The 16,415-nt window shown below is 37.4% G+C and overlaps 1 protein-coding gene across 4 annotated transcripts in view; it reads left to right on the top strand.

The window, feature by feature from the left end:
• The window catches only part of ARL6 (ADP ribosylation factor like GTPase 6), a 33,946-nt gene extending 29,595 nt beyond the window's left edge, over positions 1-4,351 (top strand). For 2 of the 4 annotated variants that reach the window (XM_008061377.1, XM_008061375.1), the window contains one exon: positions 3,828-4,351. In XM_008061377.1, coding sequence (XP_008059568.1) covers position 3,828 — 1 coding nt within the window. In that variant the 3' untranslated portion in view covers positions 3,829-4,351. The remainder of the gene's footprint in view (positions 1-3,827) is intronic. The other 2 variants (XM_008061376.1, XM_021714102.1) reach the window with 1 other exon arrangement.
• Positions 4,352-16,415: the final 12,064 nt, after the last annotated feature.

Here is a 16,415-nt window from a genome sequence, read left to right as displayed (position 1 = left end):
TTGACAACCTTCTGGTTTTTATTTTTATTTTTATTTTTATTTTTATTTTTATTTTTTTTAGTTGGAGTCTCACTCTGTCGCCCAGACAGGAGTGCAGTGGCTGCTCCCAGCCACTGCAGCCTCGACCTGCTGGGGCTCCGGCGATCCTTCCGCCTCAGCCTTCCAAGTAGCCAGAACTATAGGCGTGTGCTACCATATCTCGCTAATTTTTTTATTTATTGTAGAGATGAGGTCTCACCAAATTGCCCAGGCGGGTCCTGAACATAAATTGTAGCTCTCATGTCCCTTTTTTCCCCGTAGTTTTATTTTCTCTGTAGCAATCAGGCCACTAGGTGTCAGTAACAATCCAGCATCATAGTACCCAGTTGCCAGCTCTGGTCTTGCTACTTAGTTTTTGTTTCTTGGACTTTTCAGATCTGTTATCTGTCTTATTTCCAAAATCTTTGTAAGGAAGACACATTGTTGAAAATAACTTTTATCCCCTTGTGCTGCCATATTATTTTATATGCCCTTTACAATCCCTAGTAAGGTAAGTAATAGTATCCCTACTTGATATAGGAAGAATAAACTGATAGGAAAAAAAAAAGCTTTTGGCTTTTGGGTCCACCAGATTCTTTTTTTTTTTAAAGAGAGGAGTTCTCACTCTGTCATTCACTAGCATGCGGTGACAGGATCATAGCTCATTGTAACCTCAGACTCCTGGGCTCAAGCAATTCTCCTATTTCAGCTTCCCAAGTAGCTAGGACTACAGCTATATACCACCACACCCGGCTGATTTTTAATTTTTTGTGGAGACTAGTTTATGTTAACCAAAGGCATTTCTGTGAATCTAACTGTGAAAGATGTTTGGAACTTTTATTTCTACATTTTTTATCTAGAATTCTGAAATTTCCCAGTGTGATAAACAGGAGGCTCTTTGTTTCATTTAGGACCAATTTAATTTTGTTATTTTAACTTTAAGGTAGGAAACTTTTAGGTGAAATATTAGATTACATATTTAATGGCATGATTCTATTCTCTTTTGGAAAGAGTTTCAATAATTACATATATTGAACAACCCAAGACAAGAATTCTTGAGCACACTGTGATGTATTTTTTAAAACCACGAGGGAATATACAGAAACTATTTCAGGGCTATAAGTTTTCTAGCTCTAAAACTTTCAAATGGGATATTTTTAAAAATAAATATTCCAAATAACTAATTAAATGTGTTCATATTATCACTTTATCTCCAGAGAATAAGTTAATACTGGTTCTAGATGTTAATATTATACTTTTATAAACTATGCATATGATAATTCAAACGAACAATAGAGAATTAAACATGTACATTTAGTTTAATCCCCTCTGCAACTCCCACAAACAATAAAGGGACTTTTTAAAAAATGATATTAACCTACACGGGCAAAAAGAAGGCAGGTGGGGAAAATGCCAACCAATTTTGGAAGCTGGATATCTGATGAATGTTGAATGACTTAACAGATCTGAGAAAGCTGAATTCTAAGCTAGCACTAGGGAAAGCTGGAAGGCAGCCTAATTTACATTGCAGATCCCTGCAAAGGCTCAGAAATTGGTGGAAATTGAAAATAAGGATAAAGATGGGACTGAAAAGAGAAGACATGGTTTTACATCTCTCCACTGAAATAAAATTGAAGGTTTATTCTCTGCAGAGTCAGAAAGAATGTCTCTGGACTGGAAAATACCAGGTACACAACTATGTATGATGGTGCTGAACTGAAAAATAAAGAGTAGCAAAGTCTTTATTACCAAATATTTTTGCCCTCTTCTGCTTTCTACTTCTCCCAGGAAAAACTGGCAGTCGGCAGGCAGGAGATAGGAAGTGTCATTGTTGAGAAATCGGTCTAGCCTCAGAGAAAAGACTTGACAATATTAACACTGGAAAAACCCAAGGAAATGGCTTATCCAGACACAAGTATGAAGACTACATTTGACAAATCTCACATACATTTCCAAATTCCAATCAGCTTTCTTTTTTAACTCACATATGAGCAGATGACAAAGGACTATCAGGATTTGAGGATGAAACATTTTGAAGTGTGGAAATGTAAACAAACATGTGTATTAGGAGGAAGGAGAACATTCCAAAAAAACTATTAAGAGAGGATCCTCAAAGAGATGAGTGGTCTTACTTTCATGAATAAGACCAGGATACTACTTGAAAGGAAACAAAGAACAACAACAGAAAAAATTTCTTGGAAAATTAGAAAAGTAGAAATTAAAAACTCAATAAAAAAGATAAAGACAGCTTCCCAGAAAGTAGAGAAAAAGACAATAGAAAACTGGAAAGAAAAGAGTAAGGGTTCATGTTCAAGAGGAAATTCAGGAAGGGAGAACAGATAAAAATAGAGGGTAGCAAGTCTTCTGACAGTATTTTCAAGAACTGAATGATGAACTGTTAGTTGAAAGGCCTCTCAAGAGCTCAGAGCAATGGATAAAAATCTTGCCACACCAATATACACCATTATTGAAATTCAGTAGTGGAAACAGTATGAGATTCTGCAAGCTTCCTGAGAAAAAAGTAGGAGGTTTCTTGTAAAGGAGAGGAAACAACATCAGATTTCTCAATAGCAAAACTTGGAAGCTGTAAGATAGCTAGCTGGGCAATGCCTAGAAAAGTCCAAGGAGAAAGTAATGAAATTGAATTCTCAAGTAATATCAATGTATTGTGACAGTAAAATAAAGAGCCACATCTTTAAAATAAAAATAAAAAATGTGCTTTCTATACCTCTCATTAACTAAGGTAACCACTGAGAAGAGTACACCTCAAAAACAAGAAAATAAACCAAGAAGAGAAAAATAAGGGCTCATGAAACAGGAAAATCCGCACCACCAGAAACCAGAAATGGAAAACCAGAGGTGGGGGAAGGAGTCCCCAGGGGATTAATGGAGCTTCTAGAATATAGTGAAAGGATATGTCATCAGAGAATAACCATTCTAGATTGGAGAGTTTCGTAAGACGTTAAGGAAGAGTTCTTCAAGAAGATGAAATTGATGGACTATACAGTGTGCTCCCTAATAGTAAAGGTTAAAACTGGGAGTAGTGCGGCTGAATTGGTGCTAAATACATAAAACAACAGACACATTGGATGGGACTGGGAGAGACAACTATTAACTCTGGGGTGGGGGGAAATATAGAAGAGGAAAGGAACAGTAAACAGTATACCACTGGTGTCAGCTGTGAACAGCATGTGCAGAGTATTGCATTGGTAATGCCTACTTTCCTGTGTTAGGAGAATGCAGGTATTACAGGTATTATGAGGGTTGCATAGAAGCACCACAGGAGTATGAGAGAGCTGAAGCCTCAATACATCGAAGGAACTGATGTTTCAAGCAATAATAATAAAAGTGTATTACTTAAAGACTTATGAGAATCCACTTAACTGGGAATTGAAAGTGGTTGCCTCTGAAAGGGAAGAGGGGAGATGAAGCAAGGTACGGCTGTTTTTCATAGAAACCTCATGGAACTAGTTGACTTTTTAACTCTGTGTATGTACAACTTTGATAAAAACAAAAACTATAGTATACATTGGACTTCTTAAAAAGCTGTTGTAGCTGGGCATGGTGTTACATTACTATAGTCCCAACTGCTCAGTATGCTAAGACAGGAGCACTGCTTGGGCCCAGTAGTTCGAGTCCAGCCTAGGCAGCATAGCGAGACCCCACCTCTATTAAAAAATATTTTTTAAAACATGCAGGTGTATGCATAAGCTTCTACCATACTGTGTAGATTTGTCTTAGATTACTTTAGAAAATAGATTTTGTGCTATAGAGACTGATACTTTTTGCTTGTTTGTGTTTTGTTATAGATCAGATCCAGGCTGTGAAGACATGAAAAGATAATATTTGGAAACCTCAGCAATTTTAAATTCAAGGAATAGATCCAAGGCAAACAATATTTTAAATTTTTAAAAAGATATTTGTTCATCTAAGAATGCTTTATAAAATGCTGTTTAATCTGCTTGCATTTGTGGACTCTGAATGAGCTTTTTAAAACACAGAACTTCAGGTATGCTGATCTGGCCAGTAATTATTTGAAAACAAAATCTTCCCTCAAAATGGATCCCTAAGGCTATCAAATTCTTAATAAAGGTATACATTTGATTGTAGTTAGAATGTTTAACAGTCAGAGTTATAAGCCATCTCAGTATCCCATCGTGTAATTATTTTAATACATTTAATGTGTTTTATTTTTTAAATCGCCTTTTTAAAAATTTAGTTTATGGTATGACTTTGCAGTACTTGTGAAAAAGAACTTTAAGGCTAGGCACGGTGGCTCAAGCCTGTAATCCCAGCACTTTGGGAAGCTGAGGCAAGAGGATTGCCTGAGCTCAGGGGTTCGAGACCAGCCTGGGCAACTTGGTGAGACCTCATCTGTACAATAAAGGAAAAAATAAGCCAGGCGTGGTTGCACACGCCTGTAGTGCCAGCTACTTGGAAGGCTGAGGCAGAAGGATTGCCTAAACCTAGCAGGTTGAGGCTGCGGTGGCCGTGAGCACGCCAGTAGACTCCAGCCTGGACAACAGAATGAGATTCCAACTCAAAAAAAAAAAAAAAAAGAACTTTAAATATGTATAAGGGATCATGGGTTATTAATATATATTAAAATTGTACTATGTATCACCATCAATAAAGCAAAATATAATGTACCAACTAGTATACATTGTTTACACTGAAATTGTTAATATGGTGTTTTACTGTCAAGCATTTGTAAATGATGTGAAACCAAGTTAAGCTGAATTTATTTATTCAGGGTGTTAAACATCCCTACATCTACCAGTCAGGCATGGTCCTAGCTTAAATAAGATATATTCCTTATCTTCAGAGAACTTGAAATTTAATGAGAGAATTTGAGAACTTTTTCATACATAGAATCTCATTTTATTTCATTGACTGAATGAAAATATCACATCTTCAGATTAAGAGGTATAAAGTGAATTAATGTTTGACTCCAGTAATTATTATAACTGACTTCTTATTTTTTTATTTTAAATGCCTCCCACTGACTGTAGTAATTAGTTCAAATAAATTGTAAGTCACCAAACTGTTTTTCCTGGACTTAAACTGCTACATAAATGCTCTTTAGAATTTTAGAAATATCTCAGGCACACAAATTGCATTACTTCTCACAAATCAGAGATCATTCATAATTATGAATTCTAAATAGAAGCCTTCATTTAAAATTAACAACTGAGAAACATTTTATAGAACAATGATGTCAATGCTGAAAGATGTTGCATATTTTCTTTAAACTGAATATACAATGCATAGCATCTTAGAGGTCCTTAGCTGTGAAAATGATCAAAACAGAAGGCAAACAAGATAAGGAAGAAAGTGTGTTATAATAACTGCGGTAGTAGTATATGTTTTACAGAGATTTTAGCGAAATCATTTAAAAACTACAGTAAAAGTTTTATCCAGTTTCTCATCCAGAAATACCAGTGATTCAACATTTGGAAAATTGAAAATATTTAGATTATTCCAGTGGCTCAGCATCCTTAGCTAGTTTGCCAGCCTCTTGTAAACTGTTTTGATGAGGATACAAAATGAAAATATCAGCCGGGCTCGGTGGCTCAGCCTGTAATCCCAGTACTTTGGGAGGCTGAGGTGAGTGAATTGCCTGAGCCCACAGGTTTGAGACCCACCTGGGCAACTTGGTGAGACCTCATCTCTACAATAAATCAAAAATTAGCCGGGCATAGTAGCACGCGCCTGTAATTCCAGCTACTTGGAAGACTGAAGCGGAAGGATCGCCTGAGCCCAGCAGGTCGAGGCTGCGGTGGCCGGGAGCGGCCACTGCACTCCAATCTGGGTGACAGAGTGAGACTCCAACTCAAAAAAAAAAAAAAAAGAAAATGTCATTAATCTAAAATTGCCTGAAATATAGAAAGGACATGATGATGAAAACAATGAATATGATTTTTTTTTTAAATCCTCACCTGCTGTGAGGTAATATAACAGTAATAATAGCTATCACGTTTACATTATAAGCAGGTGTTTTTACACATACAGAATTTTATATCACTTATTTCTCATCATAACCTTAGTGGGTAGGTTCTGTTATTTCTGTTTTCCAGATTAGTAAACTGAAGCCTTAAAAGAATATGGGCCAGATGTGGTGGCTCATTCCCATAATCCCAGCATTTGGGGAGACCAAGGCAAGAGGATTTCTAGGGACCCGAAGTTTGAGACCAGCCTGGGCAACATAGTAAGTCCATGTCTACCCCCCAAAAATTTCTTTAATTAGCTCGGTGTAGTGGCATGTGCCTGTAGTCCCAGCTACTCAGGAAGCTGAGGCAGGAGGATAGCTTGAGCCCAGAAGTTGGAGGCTGCAGTGAGCTATGATCATGCCACTGCACTGCACTCCAGCCTGGATAACAAAGTGAAACCCTGTCTATAAAAAAAAATGAAACAAAAATTTAAAAAAGACTAAGGCTATGTAATTTGCCAAAGGTCACACAGCTAGTTAATGCATTACTGGAGCTCAGCACCCAGCAGTCTGTTTAAGAATGCTAATTCAAGAAACAAGAGAATGGCAAACATAAGAAATCCAGGTGTATCTGCCAGAAAAGCAGAGTGATTGAGAAGGCTCTCACTGGGGAGAGGAACCAGGACAGGGATGGTAGTGGGAAACTCAGAGACCAAGGACTACTGTTAGTGTGTGTTTGTTTTAATGCATTTAACACTATTCAAATTTTACCTGCAATATAAATGACTTTGGTAACAACAAGTCATAAAACTATTTTGATACTAAGTTAATTGTTTTCCACAAACTATAGTAACTCATACCTGTGCAAATGTTTAGAAGGAAGAGAGGTTTCCATTATCCCCAAGATCTGGTTTGTACTCTATTCCTACTCTACATTTTCGTTTACAGTTAATGTAGAAGCAAGTTGGGCAACAATGTAGTCACCACGTCATGTAAGTATGTGTAAACTAAGATTATCGCACTTGTTGTTAGCATATTATACAATTAAAATGTATTTCATTAACACTGAAGCAAGTTTTTTCATGTGTAGATGTTGTTATAAAGTTCTATTTATTAATATGTTTGACTATAGCACCTTTTAAAACTTTCAAATTTTGTCTCATTGTATGTTTGCATTTAAATATTTGTATATGACCCTGTTCAGCCTGTGCTTTATAAATCATAAAAGGGCTGAGTTTTGTATCTGTGCTTTTCATTTTTAGGCTGTCTGCTAAAAACTTTGAATTGTCTCCTGATTGTTTGAGATGATTTTTCCTTTGGAGTTTTTTATACCAGATTGTGATTTTCATGAATATATGCCATTGTTCTAGAGAATACTTGTCTTAGTTCAGGCTGCTATAACCGAGTACCATAGACTGGGTGGCCTTTTAATTAATTATTTATCTATCTCACAGTCCTGTAGGCTGGAAGTCTGAAGACAGAGTTCCAGCCAGGTTGGGTCTGGTGAGGGCCCTCTTCTGGGTGCAGACTGCCGTCTTGTTACGTCCTCACGTGGTGGAAAGAGGGAGTTCCTTTGATAAAGACGCTAATCCCATTATATCTAAACTTGGCTCCTCCCTCATGACCTCATCACCTCCCAAAGGCCTCAGCTCCTGATATCATCACCTAAGGGCTTAGCATTTCAACACAGGAATTTTAGAAGAACACAAACATCCATTCAGCCTATTGCAATACTTAAGGCAGATTTATGTTGCTTATAACTCTGGTGCGTTAAAATACTATTGCATTTTAACTGACTTTGTACATATTTTCTACTTTCTGATTATTTCCTTATTTCTTTGTTTAAAAAATAAATGATATTAAAAGTTTATCCAAATGAATAGGTTTGTATACTTCTTTTTTTAAAAATTTTATGTTAAAGATATGGGAAACAATTCAGGGTTAGGTATACAAATGGTCATTATACAGATAAAGTTTGAGCCTCAATTTTTCCCCACTTCACCTGGTTTGAGATCAGGTACTCTTATTGATGATGTGAGGCCATACCTCCCTCCCCTGGCAGTTTCCCACTACTGCCAATCTCTTTCTTCTGTGACTAGAGATATACTATAATGACTGAGAAATGGTTATTGTGTTTAATTGAATGCGTCAGGTTACTTAGTTATCACATTTTCACAGTGAGTCTTCTCAGGATGGATGCTCCTGCTTGGGTTTGCAAGTGCCTGCCTCAGAACTATTACTATTTCTTCCAAACACTCCATCTTAATATCGCATTTAGAAGCTTCATCAACATACTGTGTTAAACTTCTTTGCTGGTGATTTAGGATAAACCAAGGAAAACAAATATTTGCCCAAATTTCAAGTTACTGAGTCATACTAGAATTCATTCAGGACTAATGAATATTTTGAAAATAAAATTTTATGAGGAAAATGTTATTATATCTAAGCTATTTTTGTACTGCCTTGAGCCAATAATAATTTTACATTTTTAAAGAGTTGCTTAAAAAAAAAAAAAAAGGAAGAAGGGGAGCAACAGACTATATATGGCCCCTAAAGCCTGAAATATTTACTATCTTGGACCATTTACATAAAAGGCTTGTTGACCCCCCCCAATAGATGATAAAGTGGGATAAGATTGTAAACAAGTGGAAAAGACCAGATTTGGAGTCAGGAAGGTCTGGCTCCAGAATCTGTGTTCTTACCCTCCACATGGCTTCTCATAAAGGTTAGAGATTATTCTAAAATGAGACCAATCTGACATTATTTCTTAAATAATTACATGAAAAATGAGATGCAAATGGCTGAAAAGTAATTCTCACTGAAATTCTTTTTGTGTCCCATTAAGAATAAGTGTAAGTCTTGATCTTCTGAATTTTTTTCCTTCCTTTAATGGTTGGCAAAAGATAACGAAGATTTTTAAACATCAAGTATGTTAACTTTTAAAAAGTATAATCACACACACAGATTGCCCCCAAGCATCTGTCTTGAACTTGCAGATTTCCTGATGATTTTTATAAGTATTTTGAGATAAATGGTAACCAGTACTGATAGTCATGAAATATAGTAAAGGAAACCAAACTATTTCGCTCCAGAATACACTTCTTTGACATATTTTGAGATGCTGTTCAGAGGATCTGCAAACAAAAGGAAGCCCTGCAAAGTTGTCTTTAGTGTGGAGATTTTCATCTGTAAAGAAAATCTGCATTAATACAGCAAGACTTTCTCTGAGGCCCACCTTTGTCTGGATCAAAGAAAGATTAACTGAAAGTCTGACACCTTTAAAGGTCTGAGAGAAACACTGTAATCTCTGAGAGCTGCTACCTGTGAGAATTTTATCTGTATAACAAGACTACCTTTGCTAGCCAGGCTACCTCTTTTCCCCTCCCATAACTTGTCTCGCCACCATAAACTTTGTTTTTGGATGGGCTTCCAGTCCCCATTATCACAGTTGAAGTTAAAGCCAGTTTCATTTTCACACTCTTCTAGGACTCAGTGCATGCGTGTGTGTGTACACTTGCATGTGTGTATCAGAATACATCTTCCTAAAGTCATAGGAAGATCACATTTCACTTACTTTAGTGACGACTAACTCTTCCCTGGGATTTTCTTGGGCAGATTTATAGACATATCTTGCAACTATGTTATTCTTACTATATAGGATTTTTGTTGTTGGTTTTTACAGTTCTTAAATATACATTGACTTATCTTTCATGCCATTTCTGGGTGCTTTATTATCTATTTGATAAAGTATTTAATGTATTTTTAGATGCTGGATTAGTATTATCTTAAATACTGTCCTTAATTCAGTGAGTTTAGAGTTTCATAAAATTTCACTTAACTCTTTTCATGTTGTAAACTCCCATACTGTGAGTAATTTCATTTCATTTATGCATACCAGGACAAGATTTTTTTAAAACAAAAAGTTTTCCAAGACCCTATATTAACATAATATCTTTATTTTTTGTTGTTTTAATTTTAGATTCAAGGGCTACACATGCATGTTTGTTACATGGACATATTGTGTAGTGGTAGGGATTGGGTCACAGGTGACCCATTCCCCAGATAGTGAACGTTGTACCCAGCAGGCAATTTCTGAACCCTAGCGTCCCTCCTCACCTCTCCCCTTACTGGTATTCACAGTGTCTATTGTTTCCATCTGTGTCATCACTTAGCTCCCGCATATGAATGAGATCATGTGGTGTTTGGTTTTCTGTTTCTGAGTCAGTTCACTTGCAATGGCGGTCTCCAGCGCCATCCATGTTACTGCAAAGGACATGATTTCATTATTTTTAAGGTGGTGTAATATTCCATGGTGTATACATACCTCATTTTTTTTATCCAGTCAATTGTGGGTGATCATTTAGGTTGGTTCCATGATTTTGCTATTTTGAATAGTACTGCAATAAACATATAAGTACTGGTATCTCTTTAAATATAGATTTCTAGCCGGGCTCAGTGGCTCAGCCTGTAATCCCACGCCTTTGGGAGGCTGAGGTGAGTGGATTGCCTGAGCCCGCGGGTTCGAGACCCACCTGGGCAGCGAGACCTTATCTCTACAATAAATCAAAAAATCAGCTGGGTGTGGTAGCGCATGCCTGTAATTCCGGCTACTGGGAAGGCTGAGGCGGAAGGATCGCTGGAGCCCAGTAGGTCGAGGCTGCGGTGGCTGGGAGGGGCCACTGCACTCCAGTCTGGGGCGAGAGTGAGACTCCAACTCAAAAAATATATATATATAGATTTCTTTTCCTTTCAGTAGATCCCTAATAGTGGGATTGCTGGATCAAATGATAATTCTATTTTAGTTCTTTGAGAACTCTCCATACTGTTTTCCATAGAAGTTGAACTGGTTTACAATCCCAGCAACAGTGAATGTGTTCCTTCTTCTCCACAGTCATGCCAACATCTGTTAAAATTCATCTTTTCTAATATGAAATATACCTAACACGGGACTGTTTTTTAAATGTTACTGATATGTGTAGTGATTAAAAGGAAGTGTTAGTATATAGAAAAGCAAGAGGCAATATTTTTCTACAAATAAGATCTTCCACCATAGCAAGCAGAGATATTCAATACAGATTTCAAAGCTTGTCTGTGTGAGGAATGGGTACAAACTAAAAATAGATTATCGTTCTTTATTTAAAGAGACCAGAAAAACCTGAAGTGGAACCTTCCATTTATAGCAATACCACCAAAATGACACTAAGTGAATGGTTTCTTAGCTTTCCTATGAATGGGGCTTTCACTAAAAGCAAGCAAGCAACTATGTTTAGTGAGCCGACAATTCTATTTTTTAAAATTTATTTATTTATTTATTTATTTATTTATTTAGAGTTGGAGTCTCACTCTGTCGCCCAGACTGGAGTGCAGTGGCTGCTCCCGGCCACCGCAGCCTCGACCTGCTGGGCTCCGGCGATCTTCCGCCTCAGCCTTCCAAGTAGGCGGAATTACAGGCATGCGCTACCACCCGGCTGATATTTTGAGTTATTGTAGAGATGAGGTCTCGTAAAATTTATTTTTATTTTAAAGATGTGGGGTACAATTCAGGATTAGGCATACAAGTGGTCATCATGCAGGTAAAATTTGGGCCTCTTTTTGGTCCCTACTTTGCCTGGTTTGAGATCAGATACCCTTATTGATGTTGTGTGTCCCCCCCCTCCACCCTCACCCCGGAGGTATCCCACTACTGCCAATCCCTTTCTTAGAGTATTATGGTAATTGTTCAGGGTCCACTTATGAGTGAGAACATATGGTACTCTGTTCGTTGTTTCTGTGATAGATCACTGAGTATGATTGACTCTAAATCCATCCAAGTTGTTGCTAAGTACATATGTTTGTCCTCCTTAATGGTTGCATAATATTCCATTGTATATATGTACCACATTTTTTAATCCAGTCCAGTTTTGATGGGCAGCATGGTTGGTTCCATGTTTTTGCTATTGTGAATGGTGCTGCAATAAACATGTGTGTGCAGGTATTTTTTTTTTTTTTTTTTGTAAAATGATTTGAGTTCCTCTGGGTATATTCCCAGTAGGGGAATTGCTGGATCATATGGAAGGTCAATTTCTAGTTCTTTTAGAAATCACCACACTGTTTTCCAAAAGAGGTTGCACTAGTTTGCATTCCCACCAGCAGTGTAGAAGCGTTCCTTTTTCTCTGCATCTTTGCTAGCATCTGTTGTTTGTTTCATTAATGATGGCCATTCTTACTGGGGTCAGGTGGTATCTCAATGTGGTTTTGATTTGCATTTCTCTGATGATGAGTGAAGCTGAGCACTTTTTCATGTGTCTGTTAGCTGTCCTCATATATCTTCTTTTGAAAAGTGTCTCTTGCCAACGTTTTAATGGGGCTGTTTGTTTTTTTCTTTCAGTGCATTTGAGTTCCTTTTAGATCCTGAATGTTAGGGCTTTGTTAGATATACAGTTGATAAATATTTTTTCTCATCCTGTGGGCTGTCTCCCTGCTCTCTTGATGGTTTCTTTTGCTTTGTTTTGAATATGACATTGGAAATACTAGCACCTCAGAGAAGACCTTAATTTGGTGTAAAGGCTGTACAGTACTCTAATTTAATTACATCCTTATTTTTTAGATGTATTCAAATATCTGTCTTCAGTCTTACATATTCTGCCTCCCAGAAACAAACTGAGGAAGGATTTCTACATCGGAAGGTCACTTCATACAGAATGAAAAATCCTAATGCTAAGAGTGGCTTATTCTAAGGAAACTTTGATGTTATTCAGTTAACTCATGATTTTTTTTATTGTTTTGTGTTTTTTCCTTTAGCTTTACTTCAGATTGTTCTTCAAAGGGACTAAATGAATATTGTATATATTAAGGTAGTATGTTAATCAACAGCAATAAAAAATAATAAACTCCCTAATTAAGGCATACTTCATTTTATTGCACTTCATTTCATTGCCCTTCGCAGAGACTATGTGTTTTACAAATTGAAGGTTTGTGGCCACCCTGCACTGAGCAAGTCTATCAGTGTCATTTTGTCAATAGCATGTGCTCACATTGTGTTTCTGTCACATATTTGTAATTCTTACAATATTTCAGACTTTTATGATTATATCTGCTTTAGTGATCTTTGATATTACTATTGTAATTGTGTTAGGATGCCGCAAACCCACCTAGATGAGACTGCAAACTTAGTCATAAATGTATGTGTTCTGACTGCTCCACCGACTGTGCATTCCACCATCTCTCTCTCTCTTTCCTTGTGTTCTTATTCCTTGGAACACAACACCTCAAAATTAGCCCAGTTAATGAGCCTACAGTGGCCCGTCTCTAAGTATTCAAGTGGTGAAAGGAAGATTTATACATCACTTTAATTCAAAAGCTACAAACAATTAAACTTAGTGAGGAAGGCATGTTGAAACCCCAAACAAGCCAAAAGCTAGGCCTCTTGTGCCAAACAGCCAAGTTGTGAATGCAAACAAAAAACTCTTGAAAAAATTTAAAAGTACTACTCCAGTGAATGCACAAATGATAAGAAAGAAAATCAGCCTCTCTGCTGTTAAGGAGAAAGTGTTATGGTCTGAAATGAAGATCAAATGAGCCACAATATTCCCTTAGGCTGAAGTCTAACCCAGAGCAACAACCTAACTCCCTTTAATTGTATGAAGACAGAGTTGAGGAAGCTGGAGATGAAAAAGTTAGAAGCTAGCAGAGGTTGCTTCATGAGGTTTAAGGAAAGTAGCTGCCTCTATAACAAAATTGCCAGGAGATACAGCAAGTGTGGTGTAGAAGCCAAAACAAGTTAACCAGAAGATCTAGTTAAAGTCACTAATATAGGTGGCTACCCTAACAGATTTTTAATGTAGATGGAACAGTCTTCTATTGGAATAAGATGCCATCTAGAACTTTTGTAAACTAGATCAGAGAAGTCAATGCTTGGCTTCAAAGCTTGAAAGGACAGGCTGACTCTCTTGTTAGGGCTAGTACAACCGATGACTTTAAGTTGAAGCTGATGCTCCTTTATCATTCTGAAACTCTTTGGGCTCTTAAGAATTATGCTAAATCTACTTTGCCTGTGCTTTATAAATGAAACAACAAAGCCTGGAAAACAACACGTCTGCTTCCAGCATGGTTTACTAAATATTTTAAACCCACTGTTGAGACCTACTGCTTAAAAAAAAAAAAAAAAAGATTCCCTTCAAAATAGTCACCCATGAGCTCTGGTGGGGATGTACAAGGAGATTAATGTTTCCATGCACACTAATACAACACCTATTCTGCAGCCTGTGGATCAAGGAATAATTTCAACTTTCAAGTCTTAATATTTAATAAATACATTGAGTAAGGCTAGAGCTACCATAGACAGTGATTCCTCTGATGGATCTGGGCAAAGGCAATTGAAACCTGGAAGGATTCACCATTCTAGATGCCTTTAAGATCATTAATGATTTACGTGACGAGTTCAGAGTATCAACAGGAGTTTAAAAGAAGTTGATCTCAATGCTCATGAATGACTTGAAGGAGTTCAACACTTCAGTAGAGAAAGTAACTGCAGATGTGGTGGAAATAGCAAGAGAACAAGAATCAGAAGCAGAGCCTAAAGAAGTACCTGAGTGGTTGTGATCTCATGATGAAACTTGAATGGATGAGGGTGCTTCTTTTGTGCAAAGAAAATGGTTTCTTGAGATATAATCTACTCCTGTTTAAGATGCTGTGAACATTGTTGAAATGACAACAAAATATTTCAAATATTACTTAAACTTTGCTGATAAAACAGGGTTTGAGAGGATTGACTCCAATTTTGAAAAAAAATCTGTGAGTAAAATGCTGTTAGGCAGCATTATAAAGTCGGGTGCAGGGGCTCACGCCTGTAATCCCAACACTTCGGGAAACAGAAGAAAGAGGATTGTCTGAGCCCAAGGGTTCGAGACCAGCCTGGGCAAACTTGGTGAGACTTGTCTCTACAATAAATCAAAAATTAGTCAACTGTTGTGGCACGCACCTGTGCTTCCAGCTACTTGGAAGGCAGAGGTGAAAGGATCTCCTGAGCCCAGCAAGTCGAGACTGTGGTGGCTGGAGCATGACACTGCTTTAACTCTTTGTTAATTAAAATATGTACATTTTTTATATAGACATAATGCTGCTGCACAGTTAATTGACTACAATGTAGTGTAAACCTAACTTACATATGCACTGGAAAACTAAAACATTTGTGTCACTTATTGCAATATTTGCCTCATTGCAGTGGTCTGGGACCAAACCCACAATATCACTGAGGTATGCGTGTAACTGAAGGAACCCAAGTCCTTACCTTCTCATCCTTCTTACAGACAATAGTATGTGATCAGAGGGGGCAGTGGTGCCCTGGATACGACTGATCTGGACAGACTTCCAGAAAAATTATGATTTTTAGATTGCTTCTGAGTCTGTGTAACCATCAATGAATAGATGGCTTTTTAATAACTTCTATTAACTTCTAGGCGCAACCTGGAAGGTAGAAAGTAGACACATTAGGGACTGCTATGGCTCTGCATAATACAAAACCTTCCCAGACTATATTATATTTTTAACATTTTTTTCTCCTCAAAATTATTCTAGACTTGTACTCGATATTTATTTTAGAGAGGTGTGCCTGAACGTGTTTTGTAAGGGCAACCCTTGTGCTTCTTTGTTATAATCCTTTATTAAGGCAGCTGATGCATGCCATGGTTTTTTTTCTGCATATCTTTTTCGCTGTCATTTTGAATAGCCACTGACCATCTAAGCATCTGTTCTTCACTGACTTTTTATTTTGAGTGTTTTCTGAACAGGAATGTCAGTTTCTAGGGTTCCCCATGAAACATCAACATACTCTATTAAGTTGAACCATATGACATTACCATTTCATAGGCTCAAAGCAGCTGAATAATAGATATTTCATGATTCTGTTGAGATCACCTGGAAAATTCTGAATGGTCCATTCTTCAGTGAGAGCCAGAGAACTTCATTGGAAACGCCTAGACAATCAGAACCTAGCCTGACACAGGAAGAACCTGTGGTGAAAATATGACCACAGTGCTTTACATGCCTCAAACTAAGTTCAGATTCTCTCAAGCTCACCATCTCTTGTTTCAGCTGCCACTGCTTATAGGCTCCAGACAACTATATGTAGGTACAACTTGGCAATGCCCTCACATTATGCCCATGTCTCTCATTTCCTCTTATGGAGCTTTCCTATTTTTGCTTCCACCACTACCGTTCCCAAACACACACAACCCAGTAGGGGAACCATTGACTCGTGAGAGACAGAAGCCAATGAATCCCTTCCCTCTTTCTCTGTTCACTGTCAGTCACGAGCAGTCGTCTCCTTTTTTATAACTTTACTCCTTCTTAAGTAATGGCACAAAATCTCTTTACCTTGTCAGTGCTTTCTGGAGAACCTGTGCTGATTCTCAAATTTTGGTCAGTCACCTGTGGTAAATACGGGTACTGAAGTTTGAGAAGCACTCTCCTAGGATTTTTTGTTTTAACT

The sequence above is a fragment of the Carlito syrichta genome, unplaced genomic scaffold (assembly GCF_000164805.1).
Source record: "Carlito syrichta isolate Samal-C Ts95f unplaced genomic scaffold, Tarsius_syrichta-2.0.1 Scaffold305223, whole genome shotgun sequence".
Lineage (NCBI taxonomy): Eukaryota > Metazoa > Chordata > Mammalia > Primates > Tarsiidae > Carlito > Carlito syrichta.
This window is presented reverse-complemented; position numbering and strand designations above follow the sequence as displayed.